The 15411-nt window shown below is 47.5% G+C and overlaps 1 protein-coding gene across 4 annotated transcripts in view; it reads right to left on the reverse strand.

Moving 5' to 3' along the window:
* The window catches only part of Tmem181 (transmembrane protein 181), a 52155-nt gene that overhangs the window by 23774 nt on the left and 12970 nt on the right, over positions 1-15411 (reverse strand). For 2 of the 4 annotated variants that reach the window (XM_005321406.5, XM_078018815.1), the window contains exons 2-3: positions 5863-5966; positions 30-85 (exon numbers count right to left, since the gene is read on the reverse strand). In XM_005321406.5, coding sequence (XP_005321463.1) covers positions 30-85; positions 5863-5966 — 160 coding nt within the window. Of the gene's footprint in view, positions 1-29; positions 86-5862; positions 5967-15172; positions 15377-15411 lie in introns of those variants that run through there. The other 2 variants (XM_078018814.1, XM_040283492.2) reach the window with 2 other exon arrangements.

Below are 15411 nucleotides of genomic sequence, written 5' to 3' on the forward strand. Positions count from 1 at the left end.
CAACAGCTGCCTCTTACACCCAGGCTTACCTTTTTGCTGTTATTCAGTGAAAAATTCGCTGCAGAAGTCTGGATTACTTTGGGTCCTGAAGCATAACAAAGAGAGGGGGAAAAGTGGGTTATATCTATATCGTTAATTTATTAATTTTTTCTGAATGCTAAGACTCATACATTATGCAGAGGCATCTTATTTCCCTGCCTTTTTTTTGAGAGATTTTATATTCATGGGTAAAACAGGAACACATAGAACAGCCACTCTGCTGAGCACCCAAGGTTGCCTGACCACACTCAGCATGTGGGGCTCCATGGGATCCCCTCCAGTGCTCCAGTGAGCACACAATAGGGGGAGGAGAGAAGTTCACTAGATTAGACAAAGGGGGATGGGGGGGAGGACAGGAAAGACAACAGAATGAACCCAACACAGCTTTCCTGTGTTCATAAATGAATACACGACCACATCATGTACAACCCCCAAAATGGGAAATGATACTCCATAATATGTATAATATGTCAACATACACTCTACTGTCACGTATACCTAAAAAGAATAAAAAATAGAAAAAAATATTACTTGAGATATTAAAAAAATTTACCACATAATCACTACATATTTTGGAAAGCATAAGGATTTCTTCCAAAAGACTAAGGCACTTTTATATTTATCCAATTAGTCCAATCTTTCAGAAATATTAAGTAGGGGATATAGTAAGACAAATATATACTAATATAAGCATAAAAGAACACAACATAAAATTTACCATTTTAACCATTTTTAAGTGTATTTCAGCAGTATTAAGTACATTTGTGTTGGGCACTCATCTTCACCCCATTTCATACCTATCTTGTAAAACTGAAATTCTGTCCCCAATTAAACAGTAATTCCCCATTCCACTTTCTGACTTCTCCACATCCATGTAAGTAGAACTTATTTGGCACATCATATAAGTAGTCCTTTTGACTGACTTATTTCACTTGCTGTCCTGAAGATTCACCCATGTTATTGCAATTATCTAAATTTTCTTACTTTTTTAAGGTTGATTAATATTCCATTGTAGTATATATCATATTTTGCTTATCTATTCATCTGTCAATGAACACTTAAATTGATTCCACAATTTTAGTATCATAAATAATTGACCATTTTATATCTCAAGGTCTTGCCTTCATATCCCCCCCCTCCCCATACTGGGAACTGAATCCAGAGCCTCAGACATGTTAAGCAAGTGCTCTATCACAAAGTTACATCCCTAGCCCTTTTATTTTTTTATTTTTATTTTTTAAATTTTATATAATTTATTTTTTATTTGTTTTAATTAGTTACAGTGACAGTACAATGACCTTGACATGTCATACATTTGAATCAGATGGGATATCTCATTTTTCTGAATATACAGGTAACCTAGCCCTTTTAAAACTATTATTATTTTATTTTGAGTTAGGGTCTTGCTAAATTGCCCAAGCTGGCCTAAAGCTTATAATCCTTCTGCCTCCATCTCTCAAGTAGCTGGGATTACAGCCAGGCTCCACCACACCTGGTCAGTTCTTTTGAATACATACCCAGAAGTAGAATTAATGGGTCATTGGTACTATTTGTATGGAATATTCTTTTCCACCTTTTCACTTCAACCTGTGTCTCTGGATCTAAAATGCATCTCCTGTACACAAAATATCATCTGGATCATGTTGGTTTTTGTTTTTGTTTTCTTTTGTTGTAGATGGACAGAATGCCTTTATTTTGTTTATTTTTATGTGGTGCTGAGGATTGAACCTAGTGCCTCATGCATGTTAAGCAAGTGCTCTGCAGCTAAGCTACAGCCCAGCCCTGGGTCATGTTTTTTAAAATCCATTCTGCCTAAATCTTTGGTTTTTTAATCTTTACACACACACACACACACACACACTCTCACAAAATAATATATAATACATAATATATATACACACACATAAACTATATAAAATAAAATAAAAAGACATTTGTCTTTTCGTTGCAAATAGGACACAATACATTTATTTTATTTATGTATTTTCACATAGTACTAAGGATCAAACCCGGTGCCTCACGCATGCTACGCAAGCGCTTTATTACTGAGTCACAACCCCATCCCTAAAACTGGCTTTTGATTAGATAGTTTAATCCATTTCTGTCACTTTGTTTTCTGTATGCTTTGGGTTTCTATGCATTCATATTCTATGTCTCATAGCTTTTTGTCCCATATTTAATATTCAAAAGTTGTAACATTCTAATTTGTATTTATACCAGCTTGACATTAATAATATACAAAAACTCTGCTCCTTTTAACAACTCTGTCCCTACCTCTTTAATGATTGATGTCTCAACTGTGACAATTGTTTTCATATATATATTATTTATTTCTAAAACCAATATTTTTAGCACATTAGTCCCTTAAATCATGCAGAAAACAGAACAGTTACAGATAAAAGTTTTAATAATACTAGCTTTTATGCTAATAATTGGTTTTGAAAATGTGTTTGTTTTAGATCATCAGAAAACAAAAAGTGCAATCATACTATATTGTCAGAATAATACGAGCTTTTATCACCACCCCTGGAACTGCCTTTACTGCGATCCTGCGGCTTCAAGTCCCTGCCTAGTGCCCCTTCATTTCAACCTGCCGTCCTCCCTGCAGCAGTTCTTACAGGGCAGTTCTAGTGGAACAACTCCCGCATCTTCTGTTTATCTGAGAAAGCCTTCATTTCTTCCTCACTTTTAAAGGACAGTGGTCAGATACAGGATTCTTCATTGATAGCTCTTTCAGCACATTGAACATTTCAGCTCAGTGCCTTATGGCCTCAAACAGGCTTTGGTGCGGTCTCTGCTAACAACCTTACCAAGGATCTCTCGAAGGTGATGAGTCCCTCTGGGGCTGCTTTCAAGATTCCTCCTGTTTTTAGCTTCCTATGATTTGATTTCAATGTGTCATGGTGTGGGTGTCTTGGAGTTCAGCCCATTTTGGAAGTTTTCAGACATTGTTTCTTCAAATATTCTCTCTGCCCCCTTTCTCTCCCTCTTCTGCTTCGGAGATTCCATGACATGTACGTTGGTTCACTTGACGGTGTCCCATGTGCACTGACCTTTAATCACTTTTCTTTCTTTTCCTCAGGCTCAAAAATTTCCATTGCCCTATTTTCAATTTGCTGGTTCTTTCCTCTACCTACTCAAATCTTCCCTTTAATTCTCCTAGTAAATTTTTCACTTATTCATTACTGTACTTTTCAGCTCTAGAATTTCTTTTTGGCTTCTCTTTAGATTGTCTAGATCCATTTTGTGCAAATGCTGTTTCCTGGACTTTCTCCACATCTTCATTTGGTTCTTTCAGCATCTTTAAGAAGTTGTCTTGATTTTTGTCTAGGAGATCAGCATATGGCCTTAGTGACGGATTTTTGTGTTTTCTTCTGTTTGTTTCAAGGAGTCAATACTTTTTTATGCATTATGATTTTCTGTTGAAATCTGGACACTTAAATCAAATAACAAGTTACCCCTGAAAATTAGACTCTCCCCCTTTCCTAGAGTTTTTTGGTTTTGTTGATATGGCTATTGTTGACTGTCTCTGTGCTAAGGATCAGTCTGAAGTATAAACTTAGGGTCTTCTGGGGTCTTTTCTGAGTCTGTGCCTTCCTTGGGCAGGTATGATGACTTCTCAATTTCCCTATATATATAGTTGTTTTTGAATCTCCTGGCTTTCAATATCTGGCTCCCAAAAGGAAGGGGGCAAAATAACAATGTATGCCCACCTCATTGTATCTCTGTGATCAGAAGCAATAATCCAACAATTATAGCACAATCCCCAATATTAGAAGAACAGGGTTGTTTTGCTCATCTTGAGTCCCACAAGCTATGCACAGGTTGTTCCAAGGACACATACACAGCTAACCGTTTTAGGGCTTGGGGGCAATGCAAGTGCTAAGAGCTGCACTGAATGAAATTAGCCACAATTTATGGTTCCAATCCTACACTGGGAGTTGCAAGCCTTCAACTGGCACTCGAGCTCCAAAACAGGTACCTAGATTCTGCCACTGCAGTTGTCATCTAAACAGATTCCTTCCTATTCCACCACCTTCCCAAAATCCTCTCCAAAATTTTATTAGCCTTGTCATAATCCTCCAGAACTTTGGACTTAAAAGAAATAGTCAAAGGAGACACTGTGAATCCTACTTTAATGTAATTTAGAACTGGATTTGCTCTAAAACATATCATTCTGAGATGTGATGCCAGCTTCCTGGGGTGCCTCTGTGACCATCCCAGCCTGCTGCCAATAATCCTCCACTTCATTGCAGGCAATGCTGGTGTGTATACCTCAACTAGCAAAGGGATATGTCTCTGGAATGTGCTGAGAAGCAAGACTCCCTGTAGGAAGGAGGCCCGTATTCAGAATCAGGCTTCTTTTAAATAGATTCACAATCTGAGTGAACTCCTAACCAGGCAGTCTGGCTTCCAGGAAAGAATTAAGAAATGGCAATCAGAAGAACCTGGACTCTACTCTTTACTAACTAGGCTTTCTGAGTCTCAATTTCCTTATTTGCAAAATGAGGGGACTAACCCAATGGTCCCTTAACTACTCTTAACTCTAAAATAAATAATAACCTTGACACATAAAGTAATTAGGAACAGAGTACTTATGATAGTTAATTTTATGTGTCAACTTCACTGGGCTACAGGGGGCCTAGATACTTGACTAAACATTATTCTATTGTGTCTGTGAGGAATTCCTGAATGAGATTAATATTTGAATCAGTAGACTAAGTGAGCAGATTGCAGACCCCTTCCCTGCTGTGGGTGAGCCTCATGAAATCTACTGAAGGCCTAGTAGAACAATATGGCTTAAGGAGAATCAATCTCTCTCTCTCTCTCCCTCCCTCTTCCCCCCCTCCCTCCGACTAGAATGAACACCACCAGCTCTCACCTGAGCATCATCACCACCATCACCGCAGCAGCAGAACAGCCTCCCCAGCCCTCTCACCAACAGAATGTCAGTTTAGGTAGGAAAGGGGCTCTTGAGGCACAAGTGCCCCTGGGATAGGCCAAGCATCACTGTCACACTGCAGCGTTAGTGCTTTGGTGGAATCAAAGGCCACCAGGAACCACCCTCAAAGACAATGACAGTTTACTTAAAAGAAAATGAAGAGGTGCACTCTCCAACCACATCGGGGTCCTGCTGCCCATCCTTCAGGCAGACTGAAGACTCCAGGGTTTCTGGAAACCTTGTGAGAACCACTGAGAACTACTGTGGTTCTGTTCTCTGTGGGGGAGGAGCCTGGCTACCTAGAAGATTCCAAAGCACTTTCAAGGCCAAATTCCTGGTGTAGCTTTCCCCCCAAACACCTTGCAGCTGGGTGACTAAAGGCAAGGGCGAAGGCAGATCCCCACACTCCCACTTGGATACCATGAGGCTGCCAGCACCCTTCATGGGGCCCTGCTGAGGGCTCAGGGTGTCACTAGAGCCCCTCCCTGCTCCCCGCAGCGCCCCTGCTCTGTGCCATCAATCACACCCCACCCCCGTTCACTGCATCAGGACTTGTAGGTTGCCATCCCCCAGGGCAGCAGGTCTGGATGCCCAGCACAGTGCCAACAGACTCCAGAAGTGTCTGTTGGCCACTAAAAGGTGCTGACCAAAGGCTGACCTGAAGGCCTGGCTGTTATGAGGGGCATGGCCAGGGTCACTCAGCTGCTCACTGCGCCTCCCCCAGGAGAAGAGGTGCAGGAAGAGGCCTCTTCTGGCCTGTAGGCTCCGTCCACACTGGACCTGGTGGGACGAAGGGGTGCAGCTGGGCAGCCTGAGAGGCAACAAGGCGGCCGTGAAGGCGAGATGATGGAGATGATGGAACGATTCAACACTGAACTTACCTCTGATCCCAACGAAGACAGTCAGGCCAAAACAGAGGAAGAAGACGACAAACACGAGCACAAAGTGGCGCTTGGAGAGCGTGTAGAGCCGCATGGGTGCCAACCTGCAGAGCAGAGCAGGGTGACCCACAGAGCCACAGGAGGACGGCCGCACAGCACACATGCCAGCCCCTGCCAGGCCACACTGGCCTCATCCGCCCACCTCCCCCCACCCAGCCCTCACCTCACAAGGACACCTGTTCTGAAACCTGTGACCTTCCCTGACAAAGCAGTCCCAAAGACATCAGACCATCCTGCATGTCCCGGGTCAGCCCCTGCCACCCTGGCCTGCACAGGACAGGCTAAACCCAGCCCTTGTGGCAGAACGTGCTGTGGCTTCTGCTCCCACAAGGTCACATGTCACCAGGTGGTGGGCTCAAACCTTCTTCACAAATCCCACCTCCAGCTGCCAGAGCAGAGCCCCAATGTGACCTTAAGGAACCTGACTCACTCACTCCTACATGTTCAACTCGAGCTGTCCCAGGTATGTCACAGACATGCGCCAAAAGAACGCCAAGGACCACAGCTCGTTTGCATCTGGCCTCCACAAATGCAGGGTCCCTCCTTTGAAGCCCTGTCCTAGTGAAGAGCAGCTGACCTTCATAGCTGAGTCTGCTTTTGACACAATTTACACCAATGTGGAAGCACACCTACAGTTCCCCACCCACTGTCCAAAGGAAACGCAGAGGGGCACAAATCTTCCCCTGGAACTCCCCACAAAGTCCTTTCAGACGGACAACAAGGTCTGAGGACTTCTGGTAACCCTGCCTCTGCAGAGCACTTGGCCCGGCCTTCATAGTGGCCAAGCGTCCCATGAACACAGCTGTCTGTGTTCCAATTCAACTTAACCTCACTTACAAAGAGACGGCAGGTGGACTTGGCTGGCCCGCCCTGCCTGAACCCTCAAGCACCACCACAGACCAGGGAGGAGCCCAGGCTGGCTCTTGCTTTGTTGTGTGTCCACAGTCCCCATGCTTCCTGGCCTTGGGAGCCAGGAGCAGTACAGTGGACTTGACTCTCTCACACCTGAGACAGGTGTGGCCAAGAATGAGGGAAAGGTCACCGACTCCTGTGCACAGAGGCATGCCATGAATAACCTGTCTCCTCCCCACGTCGACTCCAGCTGCCAGGCAGGAGGCTGCCACTCTGCCATGCGTCTCAGGGCGAAGGTGAGGCCTGGGAGCCACGGCTACTCTGACGTGGCCCTGCTGACTGCCTGGTGCATGTGTACTCTGCCCCATGGACATTCAGGTCAGGGTCATGGGGTTGACTGAATGATAGACCCAGTGAAAATCCGGGTCCAAACTCTGACCCACAAACGACCCGCCTGGCGCAGATGGAAGCTGGTGAAGGAGCTAGGTCCCAACTCGGAGAGCCTCGTGCATTAGAGCTGGAAATGGTCTCCAGGACGGAGCCCAGTCCCTCCGATTTACAGAGCGGGAAATACTCTGGAGATGATAACTCTGCCCTTTGGCAGCACCTGCCACTCCCCTGGAGGGAGGCTCTGGAAAGCGCGACCAAGTTTAAACTTGACACCCAGGAGAACAAGCATCTCCTCTGTCCCTGCGTTACCAGGGGTGGAGCTATCCCTCAGTTCCTCACTTGGGGTGCTGAATACATTTCTGTTTACATTCTGAAGAAGGGAAGATTTCTAGGCAACACACAGGGCATTTTCACATAGAAAAAACTACACCAAGCTCAATGGACTGGATGGTGGGGAAATGCAAATAGAGTTATTAGTACTGTACTGGTGTTTTGATAAATGCCAGATTATGAGATGCCGCACCAGGAAGCTGCCACTCTCGTGTGAACATGAACTTGTTTGGAGAACTCATGCATAGCCATTCATGAGCTCCCCCATCATGCTCCCTTCAGGAGAACCATGCCCCACAGCAGCCCAACCCAGAGCAACACTGAGAGCTCCCCAAGCACAGGGTGAAGGCACACCTGCAGGCACAGTGGCTCACGCCTGTAATTTCAGTGACTCAGGAGGCCAAAGCAGGAGGATCCCAAGTTCAAGAGAAACAAAATAATTATCTTTTAAATTAAGTTTAAACTATAATGTTTAGAGGCTGGGGCTGGAGCTCAGTGGTAGAGCACTTGCCTTGCACATGTGAGGCACTGGGTTCGATCCTCAGCACCACATAAAATATAAATAAATAAAAGATGCAGTGTCCACCTACAACTAAAAAAATATTTTAAAAACTTTAACATTTAAAATACATTATCGACATCCTAAAAGCACCATGACTTAGCATATGAGAACAAAGGCTGAATAAAGACATCAGAACGGGGCATGACAGCACAGGTCAAATGCAATCCGCCCAGGTGACATGCTTCCTTGCTCCTCAGAAGACTCAAGGAGCCAGGCATAGTGGCGCATGCCTGTAATTTCAGTGACTCAGGAGGCCAAAGCAGGAGGATACCAAGTTCAAGGCCAGCCTCAGCATCTTAGCAAAACCCTGTTTCAAAATAAAAAATAAAGTCCTGATGATACAGTTCAGTGGTAGAGCATCCCTGGTTTCAATCCCCAGTGCCACCGAAAAGGAAAGGGAAAAAGGAACCCATCATGTCTTTTATCTTAAAACTTACACTTAACCCAGTTTAATTAGAAAATTTCCAACAGTCACCCAAGTCAATGGAAAAAAGACACAGAAAGCAAATCTCTTAGCTCAAGAAACACGCCCAGGGGCTGGGGATGTGGCTCAAGCGGTAGCGCGCTCGCCTAGCATGCGTGCGGCCCGGGTTCGATCCTCAGCAGCACCACATACCAACAAAGATGTTGTGTCCGCCGAGAACTAAGAAAAAATAAATAAATGTTAAAATTCTCTCTCTCTCTCTGTCCCCCTCTCTCACTCTCTCTTTAAAAAAAAAAAAGAAAAAGAAACACGCCCAGGTCACAGCTGCCCACACTTGGTCAGCAGGCTGGAGAAGAGTAGCCACAGGCCTTGCTTTCCACTGTCTATGTCCTGACAAGCAGCAAACATTCTCAGCCCTACCACACTCTGGAAGGCTTGCGTCCAGACCCTCTGCAGCCTACAGGGCCATCAAGGGCCAGGAATGGCCCCTAGACTGTGCCTGGGATCCCTCCATGGTTCCCTCTACTGTTAACTTCTCATCTAAAACATCTAACCCAAAAAAACAGACTCCTGAAGGCCCAGGAACACTGCCTCTAGCTAAGACAAACCTCAGGTCTCCACTGTTGCTCACAGCAGAACAACAAAAACGTTGAGAAGTGAGCAAGCTTTGCCAGAACTAGCCCATCTCTGCTGTGGGGAGACCAGCCCAAAGGCGACACCCGGGGCATGTACTGCTGTCCTGACCCAGGTACAACTGACAGCTCTGCCTCCTGCCAAAGTCGCCTCCCACTGAAATGCCAAATGTTCCTAACCACCACGTGGACCCAGGTCAAGGCAGGCAAGCCTCAGTGACCAATAAGTGACCAATACAGCCCGTCACCCTCTATGATCAGACCTACTGGAGGACACTTCTACAACCACTAGAGGCCAAACTGGGTTGCAAAACACTGCAAAGTCCACCTTCAAGAGGCCTCTGAGCCACCAGCCTGCCCAGTCCTCATGTCCACTCAAGGCCTTGTATGTCTTCTTGAAATTCTCCAGCCCCAGATGCTCATGGTTCTCCAAACACTGGCTATCTGCTTCCCCTCTAACTGTCCTTCCTACTTTCAGGAACCATCCCTGTGCACCCCGACCTCACTCTAAAATAGTGTCCCCAAAACATCCTCACTCAGACGTCCTGTACTTCTTTACGGTCCATACGTTTAAAACAAAACTCACTGAAGAACACGACAGAAATTCTGTACCCACTCTCCACTTCCTGCCTCAATCCTTTCTCCGTTTCCAAATCCTAAAACCTCTGAGTCATCTGGCATGTCCTCTCCTGCTCATCCCACACAGCCACAAGAGGCAAGTCCCTGCTTCCCAAGTCCCCCCCATTCCCAGCAGATCCTCAGGAACTCCCACCTGGATTACTGCCACTGCCTTCCAGCTTCTTGGTTGTTGTTACTACAGCCCCCATACAACCTGCCCCCTATAAAGCCTGGGGTGGCTCCCCACCAACTAGGCAAGTGTAGGCTCTTCCTTAGGGCTCTTGAGGTCCTCCAAGTCCTTCCCTACAATCCCAATCCAATCTTCCTACCTCCCTGCACGCACCTGCCTGACTCCAGATTAGCCCTCACACTGTTTCCTGATCAAAAGGCTCTTTGCTCCCTGCCAGCTTGTCTAAATCCTCTTCCAAGTTCAGGCACACTGTGTCCGCCTTCTCGTGACTGCCCCATCTCACCACCACAACAGGTGTGTCTGCACTATGCAGCTGAGCACCTGAAGACAAAGTACCACCTGCCTGCCAGGCCTGGCACCCGACAGGCATTCACACTGACTCCACTTCCACTGCATTTCCAAAGTGCTTGCGTAGTTCCTCAAGCACAGGTGACATGCCAGGGACAGCATTTCCCACTACACCCAGGGGGTCAAGGGGAAGTCTTCTGCCCAGCTAAGCAGGGCAGGGACCTCCTGCATACCTGCCACCTCTTCTGGCTTTTCATCTTGGACCAGGCAGCTCCTTCCTCTGCAGGCCCGGGCTTCATTCCACACTAGGAATTTGACATGTGTTCTAAGTCCTGGCCTAGCTAGAACCCCCAGGCCTTGGAAGAGCTTCCAAATGCAATGAAAGAGAACATCCCCTTGGACTCTTTGGGCTTCTTATTAACTAACCTTAATTTCAGGATTGCTTAAAAATACAAATTTCCTAGCCCCCAAACTGCAGTCATAATCTGAGTCACTGCAAGTCCTATCTTTCCCTCATTAGGCACAGTCATCACCATTTCCCAAGGGACTGCTTGGGATGTCCCAAGGAAGGGACATCTGGGATCATTTACCCGCAGGAGCTAAGTCACTTTTCATGAAATAATCTAACAAAACCAAAAACTTCCCATGGATATACACAACACAAATAACCTAAATTTAAAAATGAAACTCTAAATACCAAGTTGTGCAGGTGTAGATAACCTCCTCTCTCTAGGCACCCGCGACTGTCCCTTTCAGAATAACTGGCAGCTATCAGCTATCCCTGCCATCGGGCTCCCACCTGCTGCCACTGATTGTTACTCCATCCTGGCCGGCAATCTGCCTCAGGTGAGGCACCCCAACCACCCTGAGAGAAAGCAACCATTTACCCACCTGCAGGACTCAGTGCCCAAGCCTGTTTCAGGACTTTATCGCGGGTGATCCACATCCATCAACATCCGTGTCCTCCCTGATTCCTGCCCTGACCAGTAGGCCCAGCACATGCCTGAGCAGTGGGTGTCCAATGACTTCACCTTTCCCACTCGCTCTTCCCTAGTCTATTCTCGATTCCTTGTAGTTCCACTATGTTCCCTGCTATGATAAACTGTCAAACACTGAACCACAACATCTGTCTTCTCCCAAGTTGTCTTTTTATGGTGTTGGTGGCTCCAGCTTCCCCTTCCATCTGAGGTAGGCAAAGCAGGTCCATGCCACTTCACTACAAGAGGCCCGCCCGGCACCCACCACAGACCTCAGGGCCACACGCACTCAGCCAGCTGGAAAGCCCCACTAGGCCAGTCAAGCACCTCAGAGCCCCCGCAGCCAGCATTACACACTCACTACGCATTCTCCCTCCCACGCCAGCCTCCACAGAGTCCACCAAACAGCACTGGCAGAGGGTGGGAGTCCAGCGCACAGTGTGCCCAGCTCATGCAGGCCTCAAGGCAGAAGTCTGCAGAACAGGCAGGATTCTGGGGGCAGAGAATGAAGGAGGGTACCAGCCTTCAAGGAAGGGAAAAATAAGCACCTTAGAGCACCCCAATGACAGCACTAGGCCAGAGATGGCACCCAGGAGGCAGAAGCCTTGTTACCAAGACATATTTTACCTCATTTCATCAAGTCACCAATACAGTAGGTGGTTACGACCAAAAATATTACTAGTAACTTGTTCAACTGAAAATGTAGATTTCCCACTAGAGAACTTATTAGGATCTGTGCAGCGGGACAGGATTTTAAAATCCCTCAGTCTGTTCTCAGGTTTTAGTTAAGGTTTTATTTTTTCACAACTGGCATAAATACAACCTCTCCCTTAACCAAGGTGCTGGCCTGTGTCCATCAGCCCCACTCCCCACTCTCCAACACCACGGCTGCAGGCAAGCTAAAGCCTCCTCCCAGGGCCTCACTGCAGGAAAGAGAACCAGCATTTACAGGGTTGTTGGGAGCTGAAATCGAAATAAAAAGCAAAATGTTTAAAAAGGTGTAGTGAGAAGGTAGCACTCAATCATGTAAGTTTTTAAAAGTGACAGTTGTGTTTTCTTGTCCCTCTCTTTCCTTTGTTTGACATGGGGTCTTGATATGTTTTCCAGGCTGGTCTCAAACTCCTGGGCTCAAGTGATCCCCCTGCTTCAGCCTACTGAGTAACCTGGAGTACAGGTGTTTCCACGCAGTGTCTCCACTTCATACTGTGAAAAATTTCAGTCTCGCTGGCACAGTGTCTCTGGACATGCACTGTGTAAGAAGTCCCCTCCGTGAGCTTCAGACTGAAGGAAAGGGCAGCACCTACCTGACATCAGGCTAGAAGCTTTCTGGGCACTGGTGTTACAAGGCCGTTTAAACATGGGAAAACAGAAGGGTGAGGATCCTAGGCAGCAGGAGGTAGAGGTGGGATCTGAACCCACATATGTGCACCCAACATGTGAGGGTCAGGGCAGAAAGGAGGCCACTCTACTCCCTCACCAAATCTTTGCTTTTTAAATAACCTACCATTGAAGGGGTTTTGAAAAGAAACTTCTGAGGGGCCAAACAGAATAAGAAGTCTGAAATTTCAATCAATCGTGTTGAACATATTATAAATAATTTCTTTACCTACTCAAGCAGTGAGTCTTCAAAAATACCATTATGTGATAATTCAAGGCCCAACAATATCCTGTGCATTTTAATGGGCTCCTCTAGGGAGCATGAGCTTGTGCATCCTTTCCAGGCTGCAGGTCAGTGGCCCACATCCAGGAGCCTATTGTTTAGTTCATCAAATGCCTTTCCCAGGCCAAACGGAACAAGGAAGCAGGTCAGACACCAGGCAGCACACTTGTTCTCCCAAAAGTTATATGCCGGCCAAGGGTGGGGCTCCAGCCAGTGCCAGGTCATGTGGCCTGGGGTCCAGTGTCCAAAGGCTAGCAGGAAGGTCTCTCCTCCACTAACCAGCAGAGGGACCTGGGGCCGCTACCTCTCAGGACCTCGGGTTCCTGACCCATAACATCCAGGAAACAGGGACCCCTTCCTGGGCTCTCTGTGATGAGGAAGGAGTTGCTCCTGAAAGCTCTTGCTGAGGACAGGTCAGCTGCCAGCTGTTGTCTCAAAGGAGCAGAGGGCAGTGGTCAAGAGCTCGGGCTCTGGAGCCAGCTGTGAGGCTTCCTTTCAAGCTGAGACTTAACAGCTTAGCGCTGAGAACTCAATGGACTCTGCTGCACCTCAGTCCCCTCATCTGCAAAACAGGGAAGTTAGAAAGCCTCCTGGCAGCAGGGTGGTGGTGAGGAGCCCACAAAACGACAGGTGTAAAGCGATACGACAGTACCTAGTACAGTCAACTCCCAAGAGGTTATCTTTGGTTATATTTTATTTCTAGAGATCATTTGGTTCAGAAAAAAGAAAAATTAGCTAACAGACATGATCCTAAATAACTCCGGGACTGCAGGAACATGATTCTGACCGAGCCTGATGTCCCCTCAAGCACTAGGAGATTCAGCAGGCTTGGGACCCTGAAGCAGTAGCAGGATCCACAGAGCCTAATTTGTTCACCTTCACTGATGGTAGAGATGGGTCTAATCGATACACTCCTACTCAAAAACACCCCAGGATGAAAGAGACATGTGAAATGCACTCTTTAAAAAACGGCTTGCGCACCAAGCAAGACCCACACAATGCCAGCCTTACTGACCTCTTCAGAGAAACGCAACAGAGAAGCAAAGCAACCAAAGGGCACAAGGAAGCCTCGGCAGCAGAGCTCAAGAAGAAGCCACCTGACCACTCTTCAAGATGCAGCCTATATCTCTCCTGTCCTGGCATTATCAGAAGGGATGGAGGTGGCAGGAAACTCCTGGTTGAAGCCTTAAAAACTAAGGCTCTGACTGGTTCTGATGGCAATCTCTCTGCCTTTTTAAAAAGCAGGTTGAGCCATACGTGAGCTGAGAGGTCACTGGGGCCAGGGTTTGCAGTGCGGGCAGTGTGGCCATCACGCTCCTGAGAAGTTTGCTGGCATTGCCCTGGCTCCTCCAGGCAGCTGTTTTCTCCTGATCTCTCCCACTCACTTCCTTCTTCAGGCTCCAACCCTGCTCCTGTCCCTTCTGGCCTTGAAGCACTCTGACCTAAGCAGACATGCTGCAGATGTTTGGCCTTGAGTAGGATTTTATTTACTGCCCAAAACCTTTAGTGATTCCCAGTTCAGTGCCATACTGAACACTGGACGATGTGGCGCTCTGACCTCCGGATATCCACACCCTACCACCCCACCCCTTTGCCCAACAGAGCCTGAGGCACACCTCCCGCAAAGCAAGTGCCCACAGCGGGTCACACTGTGGGTATCAAATCTCTCATTCAAGCTGCAGTAAACAGTTCCTCCCCAAGACCTTTCCTTGGTTCCTTGGTTAATGGCTTCCGTTTGGGCTAGTCCCCTGGCCTGTAACAGACAGTGTAGGCAGGGGACCTGGGTTCCAGTTCTGGCCAAAGTCCAATCCCCTTCTCATACTCCACTATCCCCCACAGAATGGGTCAAGGCAGGAATCCCAAATGCCCTGCCCAGCCAACCAACCCAAGAGGTCTGTAAGAGGACCCTTGAAGCACGCAACCACCACTGTGCCACAGGGCCACATATCTGGAAGGCACCTTTACCTGAGTGTTCCAAGACGCAACACAAGAGCACACGTGAAAGCTGTCCCGGGAGTAGTGCAGCAGCAACACTGCTAACGCACCTCCACCTGGCTTTTATTTAAAAGAAAGATCTTTAAAACATCCACCTGGGCCTGACACTTAATGCCAGCCTGGTTTTCCACCCTGTGCTGAAGTGACCAACCAAAGTCTAACTTGCAAGGAAGGAGGGGGAAAGTGTCCTTCTACCACAGGCGCTTGCCTGGAGGCAACCTCCCCCACCACGTTACTTTTCTGCCTCTAGAACCCAAAATCAACCTCTAACCCACACAGTCCCTCCCTTCTGAGGCCGCCTTCCCGGGGCCACCCTGCAGAGCCCGGCAAACCTCCTCGCTGCGGGAGGTCCACTCGCACTCGGCCCTGGACCTTCCGCAGCTCCACTCAGCGCCAAGCCTCCCACCAATCCCCTCTCTGGACGCTCCCTGGGGTCACCCGGGTGACTCTGCGGCATCAAAAGCAAGCTTTAGGGATGGCGTCCCTGGGGCCACCCCGACAGGTTTTTCCCCATTAAAGCCTCTGCACTTCACAGGGGACTCGGCCGAAGTCAGCAGATTGCAAAACTCAT

Source organism: Ictidomys tridecemlineatus, chromosome 8, assembly GCF_052094955.1.
Source record: "Ictidomys tridecemlineatus isolate mIctTri1 chromosome 8, mIctTri1.hap1, whole genome shotgun sequence".
Lineage (NCBI taxonomy): Eukaryota > Metazoa > Chordata > Mammalia > Rodentia > Sciuridae > Ictidomys > Ictidomys tridecemlineatus.